Consider the following 15,285-nt stretch of genomic DNA (forward strand, 5'->3'; position numbering starts at 1 on the left):
CATCAGCATACAGACACCCATTGAAATCAGCAAGAATTGAGAAGCAGAGGGTTTGCTACATTATGCCCCATCTACGAAAACCTAGGACTGGTTTAGAAAAAGTAAATATACTCAAGTCTATACACAAGTCCTGTCATTCTTGAGAACTGCAGAACCTACAGAAAGTGCCTGGAATACTCTAGTCTAATGATTCATGGGAAACAGATGCCTTTCTGCTCAAGCCAACCTGAGGATGGAATGCTTACCAGGCACAGGCCTATAAATTGCTCAGGCCAGTGCAAAGGCTTAATTCCCGCCCCCATGGAACACTTCTGTCTCTTGTGTGGGACAACATTCTTCATTCGGGTGTGTATGACATTTCTCTAGTACTTTCTTACTGGTCCCCAGGAAACCACTTCATGACCTTTGTTTAAATCATTTTAAAAGGTGTTACTTACCAGAGCTGCTTCCTGTACTGTATTTTTGGACCACAATCAACTACACGGTCAGAGGTAATGATACACTCTTGATAAACCACAGAGTGCAAACTATTTTATTTGTAAGGTTTGAAGAATGGATTGCTATACATTAAGATAGTTACACTTATTTGACTTTTTACATTCTGATTGTGGAGGAAGATGTGTACCATGACACCTCTACATGCCAGATTTAGGGTGATACATTTTACTAGTATTGTCCCACTTTTGAGAGAAGAATCCCCAATAGCCTGGATGTTAACACTGAAATCAGGAATTTTAGCAACTGCAGGAAATTTCCCATCTCACAAAGCCACCATTCAGCGGCTTCTCCAGCTTCCTATACACCACCCATCTCTCATCCGGGAATGCAAAAAATTACAGTTGCAATAGCCCATGAGCAATCTCTCCCCACCCACAGCCCAGCAGCACAATCTTTAACCCTAAGTCCAGGCCTTTGAGGGTTGGTCTATACTGCAATTAGGAGTGAGCCTCCCAGCATGAGTAGACAGACTTGTGGTAGTGGAGCTCAAGCTAGCTTGTTAACAAATCAGTGTGTGTGTTGTGGCTGAGGCTGGAGCTCAGGCTCTCAAGCCTACGTGAGACACCCTAGGTTTGACACCGAGCTCCAGCCCAAGCCACAATATCCACACTGTAGAGCTGTCCTTTAGCATGAAACGGACTGCCACAAATCATGCTGTGGCTAATCAGCTGCTAGACTCCCACCAAGAACAGTATTTACTAGGAACTTACTAACTCTCTTTCTCAGCTTTTTTAAAAGCACTTGCAATATAATGGCATTTGGTGTGCCTGTACATCAGAGTATTTGCTATATAAGCCTAATGAGCATGAAGATGTGTAATTGCTCATCTAAAAATAAGTCACTTCCATAGGTAGCATAAAATCCTGCAAAACTGAAATCCAGATTGAACTACACGAATTAGTCATATGGATAAGGTCCACTATTTAAGCTGATAAATCATATCCCGTACTTAATAAAGCTTTAATATTAAATATTTGAATAGATTACTAAAATTGTTAGCAAGATTTGAAAATGCCTATTCTATCAAATCCTCTCCAATGTGAATTTAATACATTTATTTAGACCATACATTTGGAGACTGTTGGTACTGGTCCTAATTGTAGCAGAATAGTTCTGTTCCAGTCAAAACTTTCTCAAAAGGGATGGTAGAATAGCACAAACCTGACTGAGTTGGATTATAAAACGGCTTGGATGAAAGCAGCCTTCTGAGTGCCAAAACTCTAATTGTCTCCCAATACATACACTTAGAATATACAGTCAGCAGATTAGGTCACTGACATTTTGTAAAATAAAAATATGATTTTCAAATATTTTAATTCCTGATTGACCCATTGTACTTGAGATGCGCACTTATGCATGTGTGGTCTCGCTGGCAGGCAGTTCAATGGAGACGGCTTTCAGTTCACTCTTTCCACATTCATTTTTTTCCCCCTCCACCTGCACTTCTGGGACAAAGAGCCCAAACATTTGTAAGTTTTGACAAAACTTCCCAGCTAGCATATCTCCAATAGAGTTGCAAGGGTCAGAAATAGACCTTTAGTACTACAGTAGTGACATCACTAAAGATAAATTGCCATTTGTGCATTACAAGAGGAAAAAATAGCTATGTAGGGCAGTGCTTCCCTGCTAAAACATTTTTCCCAAATACGACCCAACAACAGGCTGTCTTCATTGCTTCCCCCAGATTCATAATAATGCCAAAGGGTCCAGCAACTGCTCCAGCAGTGGTGCGCACAGAAGCAATGAGCTGACTATAGTTTTTCAGGCCAGGGCTTCAAAAGTTTCAGGAACTGAGCTGTGGCTCGAAAGTACAAGTGTTTGAGGGTTGGGAAGGAGACGACAACCTGGAAGCAACAAAAACAAGAAGGAATTGACTGAGCAAAAAGAGACGCGACGACTGAAAGCTGTAACTTGTACTTTTCAGTAAATACCAATTTTTGTAAGGAGCATATTTTGCAGAATTGCTGGTCCAGATTGATCCCTCCATTGATCTATGTGGAATTACAGAAGTTATAGTAGAACTGAATTTGGTTGTGTTTTTCTTTTACAGAACTGAAAGTTTTCATGTACAGAAACCTCAACTTTAAATACTTAATCATGACTATTGCCTGTAACTGGCAAAGATTAGACATGAGGCACACTGGTAGTTACCAATTTAAAGATTCTGCCACTGAAAGCCTAGGAGGACAATCTTTGCCAAACTAGAGTTTCCACAGTAGAACATAGTTTGGCAAAAGTCCAAAACTGGCACTTGTACCTTCCCCTTACTGACATCTTATTCATGTGAACACCAGCCCAAACTGTTATTGTGCCAGCCTTCATCGATCATGACCGCTTATATTCGCAAGGGGGGGGGGGGGGGGAGTAATTTCTGAAGTTGCAAGTCTAGGACTTCATTTGCAGACTGATGAACTTGAAGTTCCAATTCCACCAACACCAAATATTAGCAAACTTGCCAGTAGAAAAGCATTGACTGCCAATCAATATATAGTTGGTCATGTTCCACCTTACAAGAAATAGGCTGTTAAAATTGGTTTGGTTTAGTAATGGAGAGGAATTTCGTGAGGCCTGGAACCCTGCAAGTAACATTTTAGATCCTTCTATGGCTATTATTAGCCGAAATGGGGAAATGGTATTATAGTGTTATGTTGCAGTCAGCAGATTCATTCAGTGTGCTCCTGGAACCCTTGGCTGTTTCAATCAGCCATTTCTTTCTTAATTGATGTTTAGTTTCTTTCTACAAGTCAATATAAACACTTAATTCAAAGCTTGCTCTAGACACCATATGCTGCTTTCAACTGTACACTGATGAAGGAAAGGATGGTTCTGAGATGGCAAATTTCCTGCTTGTTTTCTCTACAGTTGGTTGTGTAATGAATAGGCAGCCACCGTGCCAGCAAAATGAATGCAATGGAATATTAAACTGAGTTAAAAAGAATAGCAAACATTTTGCTTGAAGTTAAAGATTTTGCAAGAAAGTATATGGCTGTTGAAAAGTTACGTCACCAAGTTCCTAAGAAATAAATTGAAAGTTTCGTTTTCTCTGCTGAAGTGAGTTACAGTATAGAGACCCAAATAGATCCAGGAGGAAAGCAATAAAATAACTCTAACCTTTTGTTTATAGTACTGTCTCCTGCATGATAATTCATGTAGTATATACTGGCTATATTGTCTGTTAGGCTCTGATCAGCAGGAGGAAATGAGCATAGGTATTCCTGATCACTCTTAGCTCAAGGAGATTGATGTGAAGGGATATCTCCATGGATTACCACTTCCTTATGCTGTCAGGCCATCTAGATGTGTGCCCCACCCTATAAATGTGACGGTGGTGAGGCACGACGATGGTGGTTTTTGTGAGAAGGGGATTCCTTTCCAAATCTTGGCTGGGTCCTTCCACCAGTCTAAGGAATTTTTGATCCTGTGGCTGGTGACAGAAGTTTGTCCAGTCTGTCACTGCTTGGTCCGTAAACTGAGCTAAACCACTTCTGAAAGGATCACATGTGAAGCCTGGCATGTGGGCTTACCGCTGTGCACGTTTCCATATGCACCAAGAGTTGGAGGCCAAATCTGGCTATTTGTGGGCTACTCTGAACAGACTATGAGCGTGACCAAGGAGAAGAACCTGTGTTGAGGCAAGAGAACTCTTGACTGTAATGAGTCAAGATCAGCTCCTATGAATTCCAGGTGTTGCACTGGGACAAGGGTTGACTTCTGGGTATTGATCTGTAGGCCCAGTTCTGTAAACAAGTGCATTGCAGCTTTGGTGACTTGCTGAGCCTCCTGGAGAGATCAGGCTCTGAGGAGCCGATTGTCAACATACGGGTAAAAATCACACTCAAGGGATCATAAGTGACTGGCCACCATTGAGAGAACCTTGGAAAACACTTGGGGGCCAATGATAGCCCAAAGAGGAGCACCCTGTATTGGTAGTGGTCTTGTCCCACAGTGAATCTGAGAAATTGTCTGAGTTGGTAGGACAGATATTAAAGTAGGCGTCCTGAATGTTGTGGGCCAAAAACCAGTCTCCCTGTTCCAATGCTGGAATGATAGTTGATAATGTGACCATCTTGAACTTTTGAGCCTTGAAAAACTTGAGAGCTCTGAGGTCCGCTATGGTTCTCCAAACTCCCTTTCTTTTGGATATTAGGAAATAACAGCAGAATCCTTTGCCTCGTAGATTCTGAGGTACTGGTTCTATGGCTCCTAACTGGAGGAAATGATCTACCTTTTGTCATAGTAAACTCTCGCGAGAAGGGTCCCTGAAGAAGGGCAGGGAAGGGTGTTGTGGAGGGGGTAAGACAGTATAATGGATCAAGTACAGAGTTTGAACAATCTCTAGGACCCATTGGTCTGATGTTACACATTCCCAAGCACTGTGGAACACTGCCAATCGGTGATCAAATGGGTGTAAAGCAATGGTCAGCTATATCAGATTTTTTTTTTTGGAGGGGGTGGGGGAGAGAAGTGGTCTAACATGTCTCAACTCATCCGTCAAAACTGGTATTTGGACGTAGAGCATAGAGGGCTGGGATAAAGACGACTGTAGGCCAGATGATTTGCTCTTGGGAAATTTGCCTTTTTTCTGTGGCTCCTACGTTGAGCCATATATTGAGATATGTGGGGTCTACGCTGGGATTGGGAACCGAACAGTCTTTGTCAATGTCCAGCAACTGGAGAGTGTCCCTAGAGTCCTTCAGGGTATGAAGAGAGGCATCCATCTTCTCCGCAAAGAGCTTTGTGCCCTCAAAAGGGAAGTCTAACTGTAGACTGTACCTCCTTCGGGAAGCTTGACAGATGGAGCCAAGATGCCTGTCACATCACCACTGCCGTGGAGGTGGACCCAGTCATCATGTCAACTGCATCGAGGGAAGATTGCAGCAATGTCTTCACACTAACTGGCCCCTCCTGGACAATGGCCTTAAATTGGTCATGATGCGACTCCGGCATCCATTCATAAAAAGTCAGTTTTGAATAGTTTACATATCAGAAAAATAAAAAAAACTAACTATAACAACTATAGAAATCAAATTGAAGTAATATAGTCTTAATGGACTGCGAATAGCTGCGTCACTCGTCGGGGTGGATGAGGAAAAACTGAAGGGGGTTAGCCTCATGATGTAGCATGAGGAGGGGCAGTGAATGTGTAGGGCCTAACTGACACTGCTACCAAAGTTCCCCGATTAGCAGTGCAGGGATGCAAGCACACCTACAGTGGAGCACCCACAGGGATGCCACTTGAAGAATCAGGAGATAACAGATTTGCAGCAATGGAATACACATCAGGCTGTTTCAACTCTTAGTAGCAAGGAGTAGTACTTGGTATTTAACTGCTTAGCTTCTGTCTTATACAAGAATTTCTGTCAGTACAAGTAGCTTCAAGAAGAAGGACACATGCTACAGGTTATACTTTGAAGATTATCTGTCCCTATGACCTATTCATATGAATAACTAACTTTCAGGTATTTTCATACAATCCATTAATATGTAAATACAAAGTGAATTCACCTGAACAATTGACTAAGTAGGAGTTACAGGTTTGAGAAGGACATTTCTCATAGCAAGATTTGCTATAGTTCAGCTCTTAAGGTAACTGCATGGAATTGTTACAAAAACAGTAGGTGGTTTATAAAATGTAATTTTATTTAATGTTACTTTGCTGTTACATAGGGCATAACATTTTCACAAGGCTTTTTTGGGACTACAATCAATGATTAGCAACACACAATAGTGGTCCAACTCTCTAAATAACAATCACTGGACAAACTTGACACCTTCTCACATGTGCACAAATCTGCATGGAAAAGTACTAAATGTTATACTTGAACATGTGAACTTGAATTGGTTTTCCCATTCCAGTGTATTAAGAAATGACATGCACTTTAGTCTGCCAAAAAGCACTGTCTGTATTCCAGCAGTTCCATGCTGTCTCTAGTACATAGTAAAGTGAATACCAGAACTACAAAGGCAGGAGTGTAAGTGACTTTTATTGGGAAGGGATATCAACTTATAAACAGCAGCAACTGAAGACTGAGTAAGAAGACACCCTCATTTTCACGCAGACATACAGTAGCCCCTGCAGTATATTACACAGAAGGCAACTCAATTGGTAATTCTCAACCTAAAAATGCCAAACTTTCCATCTGGCCCAATACTTCCATAACCTTCATGAAAAGAATACACAGTAGCATGAGAAAGTAAGTTACTGAAAGGAAACCCTGCAGAATAAGAGGGAATGTGGAGAATTAGAAAGCTATGTTGAACACTCTTTAGTTGCAATTAACTACATTTTAATATCTTTACTGAATACAAAACACAGTCAACTTGCAGGAACTGGTTCAGATTTTTGTTTTTAAATACCAGGTACACTTTAGTCCACTACATAAGTGTTTGGAAATTACTTATGTTTATATGAAATGAAGCTATTAATACTTTTCTACAGCAGTAACCGCACACAGGGAAGGCCAGGACAAACACAAATCAAGGAATGGAGTTTTCCCAAAGCTGCAGTGTGAAAAGACTATAAACTGATTTCCATACACATGGATGGGTTCTCTTTGCTATAGGAAATCCAAGTGGAGCTATAAGGAATGGAGACGTGTAAAAAGGTTTCTTGAGAAGGGAAGAGAGAATGACACACCCCATGTGCAGTTTAGTTTTCTGCACCTTCTGCAGCATCACATTCTTCTCCTGCATTGTCTGATGTCCATAACTAGAAATAAGAAAAAAGCCACATCAGCATGAAAACTTACTCATCTACCCTCCATGTTAGCACCAACTGTCCTATTACTAAAGTCAAGGACTAGATGGGAGGAGTTCTACATTTGTTAAGTGCTATAGTTTGGAGGTGTAAAGCTCTGTTGCTTTAATTTGCAGAGCTTCTACTGGCTTATGGTGAGCACCTTCTCATCTATAGGGTACAGCCATATACATAATTGTTTAATATTTAACTAGCCCAAGTGGACATAATGCTAAACAAATACAGATCTGTTTAATATATTGTACCCAATTATACTATTGGCACTTAATACACAAGTCTGTTCTCTGGAATGCCAAGATATCCCTCTCTGGTTGCACTTTCACCTCACAAGTCAAGGTCACAATTCCTATTGTTATGGAAAACTACAGTGAGGAATATTGCTGGAGTATGTAGCTAGCTCTCCCTTAGACTGTTAACATAGTATACAGTTGGTGCATCTTAAAAGTTCATTCCAGTTTTAGAAATACTAAAAGTTCCAGCCATATTCCCCATTTAAGTATGGGGGAATATTGCTGGAACCAGTAATACTTTTAAGACAGTTAACTTTTCTCATTCTCGTCTTAATGACTGGATCATCATCATTTTTTCCACCAGATTTATAGTACTATCTGCTAAGTCAAATGAGCCTGTTGGTCTTATGATGAAAGTGAAGTTGTATTTAGCTATATGGAAACTGACTAACTCATGCTATTATTTTAGTCCAAACCAAGTTTGAATCTGCCACAGATTAGTTTAATGCAATTAATTTTTCACACTAAAGTTTAAATTAGACATCAACCTACTTATGAGAGTAACTCTTCAATACAGCACATAATAGGCCTAAATATCAGGATGCTCAGTGCTAGATAAAGACCATGTTTTGGTTTTATCACACAAATGAGGTCTAAGTATAGCCATTATACAATTACAGCTATTGGACCAATTAGCACAAAAGGGAAACTTACTGTTAGGTTGTCTCTAAGCAACTGCATGATGAGAGTACTGTCTTTGTATGAGTCTTCGTTCAGCGTATCAAGTTCTGCGATAGCCTCATCAAAAGCCTAGAATAATTAAGTTGTTTTTCATATTTACATTGAGGTACTGATTATGAATATTCTTATTAGTGTTACTAGGGGTAGATATTAAAGGGACAATTCAAAATTAAGTTTAACCTTTTTCCATGAAGACAGCTTTAATAAACAAGCATGCAGCATTGAAGAAAGTGAAAAGAATTTCATTGATTTGCATTGCCTGAGTTGGTAAAAAAAAGCTTAAAACAGCACAAATCTTGTATGTTTAGGTTACAATATTTGTTACTGAAAGAATTTTAAAGTTGACAGTGTCCCTTTAAGTCAGTTGACAGTAGGCACCTGCAAATCAAATACATTAAACGAAATAGGATTTTATTGTACAAGACAGACTGATCAATTCACATTATTCAGATTAGCTTCCATTAATTAGAATTACCCTCCTGCCAAAAAAAAGATAGAGCAACTTACTGTCTTAGCCAGCGTGCAGGCAAGCTCAGGGTTGTTGAGGATCTCATAGTAAAATACAGAAAAGTTAAGAGCGAGGCCCAAACGAATTGGATGTGTAGGTTGCATCTCTTTCTTGCTGATGTCAAATGCCTCCTGATAAGCTGCTTGTGAATTTTCTATTGTTTCTGTTGAGAAACAGGAACATTTCAACATAAAAAGGGGGATGATATAGAGAAAAGTGCAAGCTGAGTCCCTCGCGCTAGCTTAAAATACCTTCTTAGAGAAATGCTTAGCCTCATTATTTAGGCTGAAAGAAACAGTTGCATTGGCTGAACTAAGGGTGTGACTTTTAAACTGGGGCAACTGTATACTGACATTTATAGGCTCAAACTAAACAGATATTACACACAAAAAAACATGTTAAGATTAAAATTGCAAAGTGAAGGACTCAGGAAATCCCAGAACTAAGGTTGCCCATGTAACCTTTATTTAGCCCTCTTATGTGTATGAATCTTTAATTACATGATCACATACAATTTTTCCACAGGACTCCAGTGGACAGGGTGAAGCTGCTCTGGGGATGCATCAGGGTTATGTAGTAAAGGAGGTTGGTGTCTATAGCACTCCTGCTTTGTTTGTTGCAGAAGCAGGAAGGTGTATGTAATAAGTGAGGCAAATGATAAAAAACAAACAAAAAAATGTTTTCATGGTCAAGGCTATTTAATACTGCCCTGGAAATCTGGATTCTATCCCTGCCACAGAGCTTCTATGATGGTACATAGGTCACTTAAATCAATCTTTTCACAGGTAGTCACTAATTGGGTGTTCCTCATTTTCTGGGTGCCCAAACTGAGATCTGCAAAACTGCTGAGCACTCACATCAGTGGGAGCTGTGCTTTCAACATATGAAGTGTGATATAATACTAAGAACTCAATTGGGTATTAGGCGTATCTAACTGGGCAGCAAAATGAGTAAATATTTTTGACCATATTATTGCGACTGTTCCCCATTTCTAAAATGGGGATAATACTCCCCCAACTCCTCCCATCTCACAGGCGTGCTGTGAAAATAAATTCAGTAATACTTGTAAAGCACTCTACTAAATACTGTCGTGATAATTGCCATAGAAAAGCTCATGAGGAAATAATTGTCTTCATAGCAGGACTTGAATAATGAGCAGTGAAGAGGGGGCCATGCACTGAGCAACAAGGAGAAAACTATGAACAACTTCTCATTAAATGAGCACAGTTCATTCTATGCACTGAATGAGGCAGAGGTCCTATGGCAAAAATAATATGTGATCATGTAAATATGGACTGTCATACTGGTACAATTTATTAGACAATCTGTAAGCACCTCCTAGAGGATAACAGGGTAATAAGAAATAACCAGCATGGATATGTCAAGAACAAATCATGCCAAACCAATGTAATGTCCTTTTTTGATAGGGTTACTTGCCTAGTGAATGTTGGGGATGTGGGGGAGATCTGATATATCTTGATTTTTAATGAGGCTTTTGACAGTCCCACATGACATGCTCATAAGCAAACTAGGAAATGTGGTCTAGATAAATTTGCTATAAGATGGATACGTAACTGGTTGAAAGGCCATACTGAAAGAGTACACCTTCCCTTGGACCATCGGGCACGGGTCACTTACTGATTTGAATTCAAGTAAATGTGAATTCTCTGGCTTGAAAGTCTTTAAATCAAGATGTGAGAACTTCATTAACTTAGCAAGAGGTTATGGGCCTACTGCAAGAGTGGGCAGGTGAGGTTCTGTGGCCTGCGATGGGAAGGTGGTCAGACTAGGTCAGTGGTTCTTAACCTGGGGTACACACACCTCCTGGGGGTGCGAGACATGCCAGATTTTTTTAGAAGGTAAATCACTGAAAACACAAATTAAGCACAGGCACGTAAGTACAACTACTCTGTTTCATCAAACCTATGTATTTATGAATGATTACTATAATATAAAAAAAATATATCTAGGTTTAAAGAACTGATCTACTTCAACGATTTTTGATAAGGGGTGCGAGAACATATTTTAAGAACCAAAGGGGTGCATGCTGCAGTAAAGGTTAAGAACCACTGGACTACATGATTATGATGATCCTTCTATGGCCTAAATTCTGAGTAGTTGTCAAACTGGGAGGGGCATATCTATTGAGATCCTGCACGGGGTCTGGTACTATTCAATATTTTCATCAACAAATTAGATAATGAAGTAGAGAGTATGCCAATAAAATCTGTGGATGAACTAAGCAGGGAAGGGTTACAAGAACTTTACAGAACAGGATTAGCATTCAAACTGACCTTGACAAACTGGAAAATTGGTCTAAAAAACCCCCAAGATGAAAGTCAATAAAGACCAACGCAAAGTACTTCATTTAGGAAACCAAAAAAAAAAAAACCACACACACAAATTGGGGAATAACTGACTATGCAGTTGTACTGCTGAAGGATCTGGGGACTATAGTGGATCACAAATTGAATGAGAGTCAACAAAGATGCAGCTGCAAAAAAGGCTAATATTCTGAGGGATATTAAGAGGAATGTTATATGTAAGACATGGAAGGTAGTTGTCTTGCTGTACTGGGCACTGGTGAGGCCTCAGCTGGAGTACTGTCTCCAATTCCGGGCACCACACTTTAGGAAAGATGTGGACAAACTGGAGAGAGTTGAGGAGAGCAACAAAAAGTGATACAACATTTAGAAAACCTGAGCTATAAAGAAAGATTAAAAACTGGGCATGTTTAGTCTTGAGAAAAGACGACAGAGGGGACCTGATAAGTCTTCAAATGTATGTTAAAGGCTCTTCTAAAGAGGACAGTGATCAATTGTTCTCCATGTCCACTGAAGGCTGGACAAGAAGTAATACACTTAACCTGCAGCATAGGAAATTTAGGCAGGATATTGGTGGGGGGAGAAACCAAACTCTAAGGATAGTTAAGCTCTGGAATAGGCTTCCATTGGAGCTTTTTAAGAACAGGTTGGACAAACCGCTATTAGGGATGGTCTAGGTTTATTTGGTCCTACCTCAGTGAAGGGGGATGGATTTGATGACCACTTGAGGTCCTTACCACCATTCTATGATTCTATAGTGCACATGTACAGGCAACCTGAATTCTGCCATTTAACTTCCGAGTTCTTGACTTTGTAATCTTGAAAACTGTATTTTAAACAATTTGTGTTTAATTTCCTAGGTTTTTAAAATACAAACTAAAAACAAATTCCATCCTGTGGCATCATATTGACACCCACATAGATTAGCAGGAACCATTAGATACACCACGCACGTCTGCCACTTGAGCTAATGGAATAGCTCATAGTGTGTGTCCCCCCCTCAAGAATTTGGGGGACTGTGTACCTTAATTCCCCCCTCCCCCTTTCTCCCTCCGACTAAGCTTAACTCCTTTTTCCACATACCCTTCCTCCATCCTGTCCCATCTCTTTCCCACACTGGCTCCTTATCCCAGTCCCAATCTCTTCACTTCGCCAGTCCCAGTCTCTATTCTTCAGGCTTCTGATCTCTCCCCCACTCCAGGTGTCCCACTCTGGCTCTCAGTCTGTAACTTTGTTTTGTGTCCCATTCCCCCTCCCCAACTCCTGCCAATCTCTAGCCCCAGTTTCCTCATCCCAATCTACTTCCTCTCAAGGTCTGGTTTTTGTCTCATCTGCATTACAGTCAGGCAGATTCCTCTTCCATGCTGCCTGGGCCCATCAGGGGGATCATTGAGGGAACAGGAGAGACAGTCTCAATGCTCTCATTTGAGGTGCGTGAATCCAGGCTGGCTTGCAGCAGCCCAGAGCAGCGGTAACAGGTAAAGTCCTGCTTAGCCCTGGGCTGCAGCATACTCAGTGCAGATGGAACCTTCAGGGAAGTTAGCTGTTAAAAATTAGGCAGTACCTATTGGACATGGAGGAAGTACAATTCTTCAAAGGCTTATAACATAGCCGAATTTGGGTAGATATTCACTGGGATGGAAAAGGCACATCCCTGACACAAAGGCCACCTCCTGCCAAATTTCAAATCTGTGCTCCAAAGCTTTTCAAAGAAAAGTCCATTAGAATTTTGTTGCATGGGCAAAGCATTTCTCTGTTTTCGGAAACTACTGAACCATTTTGGCTGAAAATTTCTAAACAAATTTAGCCTGAGGCAAACACCTGCCAGAAAACATTAACCCAAATGGTTTGACAAAGTTATAAGCCACTGAAAACAGGGTCTTATTATGGAAAATGTCAAGGAATGTTAAAACCACAGGCGGGGCTGGTGGCCCTACCTATAGAAGTATCCACACAGGGATTTGCATCCGTTTACAAAAAATGGGTTTTAAAACCCAAGTTTAAATTAGTGCAACTTCTGTGCTTAGACAAGCCCTTAGAGTTATATTGAGTATTGGAGATTAAAATGGAGGTAAGACTATCATGGAAGCTGAACAAAGATAGCATTGACAGCTTGATTACATTCAATGATAGCCTTATATAAAGCTTTTCCCTTGATGCTATGGTACTGGCTTTGACTTTCTGCAACAGTCCTGTTAGGGCCAAGGGCTTTAAGAGTTTTAGATTCAGTTCCCATTTACATCAAGGCCTCTTTACACCATTTTACATTTGCACCCATTTTGAGGTTCCTTTACACTGCCAGAAAAAGTGTTAATAAGGCCTTTGTATAATGACAAGTTTCAGAGTAACAGCTGTGTTAGTCTGTATCCGCAAAAAGAAGAACAGGAGTACTTGTGGCACCTTAGAGACTAACAAGTACTCCTGTTCTTTTTAATAAGGCCTTTGTGTAAGTGAAAATCAGCTCCATGCCCCTCCCTCACATCTGGTTTAAATGGATTCATTTACAACTGGTTGACACTCTATCAGCAACCCATTCTGTTCTATGGCCAGCTGACAGCTCAGCTCCTCAGGGACTGGCAAACTCCCTTCTCTATCATGGCAGAACTCCAGGACTACCTTGAGCTGTGTGGAGTTATCACTAATTCTGAATACCTGCCCAAGTTTTATATTGCCCTTGCTGTGACATCTGGGTACCTTACAGGATAGTTCTCTTACTCATTCCAACGTGTCCTCTGAACATCTAGTTTAACTGTTATGGTGAACAATTTTCTATGGTCCACAGAACAGTTGTTGACTGCTAACAGTGTCTGAATGCCCCGTATCAAGCGATAGGCTGTTTCTTTCCACCCCTGCAGTAAGTCCTAATGGCTGCTGAGGTTTCTGAGGGACTATAGTCCTTCAGGATCAGCAGAAGTAAACAGACTAGAATCACAAAAAGAGTGTACTAGCTCTACCAGCATCAGACAGCTTAAGACTGGAACTCACCATAAGTGTTCTCTCTTGATAGGGTACCGGATTACTATTACTTTAGTATCACTTTGTCCATCTAGGTAGCAATTTAATTTACATTTGTCATCTCATTTAGGATGTGTGTACATTTAAAGCACTACAAGCAGCACAGCTACGCCGCTGTAGCACTTCAGCGTAGACACTACCTATGCAGATTCTCCCGTTGGCATAGGTAATCCACCTACCCGAGAGGGAGTAACTACATTGACAGAAGGATTTTTACACCCCTGAGACAAGTAAATTCCTAGTGTACACAATGCTGCATCTGACTCAAGGAGTCATGGCTTGACAGTTAAGTTTTGCCCAATTAAAACTATGGGTTGATAGGGTCAATGCAGACAGAAAGTTGTAGACATCTTCCTCTTTCCCCAATACCTCTAGCCTACTTACCTTGGGGGAAAAAAAATACAATTTTTTTTAATAGTATAGTATTGTATAGTTTTAAGTATCTCTTAAGACATTAGGACACCTTTCACCTAAAGAGTATTTTTAAAGTTTCAAATAAGTGTGTTTCTTCAATAGTCATTCACATGGGAGGAGGTGGGGGAAGGGACTTCTACACTGAATTCCATTCCACCATATAATGAAATCTTTCAGTGCAGAACACTTGAGGTCTAATAAAAGTCAATCTAAACTTTGAAAATTGGCATTGAGAGATCAGATCTAAACGCAGTCCCTCTCCATTTTATTGAGTGGCATATGAGTTATGAAAGTTAGTGACACATGCAGTGCATTCTAGCTCCTCTTTCCTCTCCCCACCACCTCAAAACAGAAGTAAGCGTTAACTATTTGAGCATGGTTGAACACAGTATGCTTACGTTTTCTGTCATCTCCACATGCAACTTCAGCAAGGTATCGGAAGTAGTCTCCCTTCATCTTCAGGTAGAATACCTTGCTCTCTGGATTAGTTGCATTAGCTATTAAAAATTTGTCCAGCAGCTCCTAAAGCAGGAATAGGAGACATTAGCATGTTGCATGCACTGCAATGGAAGATCCTCAAAATACTGGTTTAGATAAAGTAATCCTGGTCACATACCACCTCAGGCACTTTGCGCATATGCTAAGAAGCTCAAAGTAAGAGTAAAATCTGCAAAGTATTTAGAAATTCTTTAACAATGTCTTTTAGACAAATGAATATTCACTTAACGAATTAGACTATTTGCATAGTAACAAACACTAAAAAGCCTAGAACATTTTAAAGGCTCCAGTTCGGTGAGC

General features: G+C 40.5%; 1 protein-coding gene across 1 annotated transcript in view; it reads right to left on the reverse strand.

Moving 5' to 3' along the window:
• Positions 1-6,117: 6,117 nt before the first annotated feature.
• The window catches only part of YWHAQ (tyrosine 3-monooxygenase/tryptophan 5-monooxygenase activation protein theta), a 36,521-nt gene continuing 27,353 nt past the window's right edge, over positions 6,118-15,285 (reverse strand). Inside the window, exons 3-6 of the mRNA XM_034766487.1 lie at positions 14,886-15,009; positions 8,734-8,897; positions 8,200-8,295; positions 6,118-7,207 (exon numbers count right to left, since the gene is read on the reverse strand). Of these exons, the coding sequence (XP_034622378.1) occupies positions 7,148-7,207; positions 8,200-8,295; positions 8,734-8,897; positions 14,886-15,009 (444 nt within the window). The 3' untranslated portion in view covers positions 6,118-7,147. The remainder of the gene's footprint in view (positions 7,208-8,199; positions 8,296-8,733; positions 8,898-14,885; positions 15,010-15,285) is intronic.

The sequence above is a fragment of the Trachemys scripta genome, chromosome 3, assembly GCF_013100865.1.
Source record: "Trachemys scripta elegans isolate TJP31775 chromosome 3, CAS_Tse_1.0, whole genome shotgun sequence".
NCBI lineage: Eukaryota > Metazoa > Chordata > Testudines > Emydidae > Trachemys > Trachemys scripta.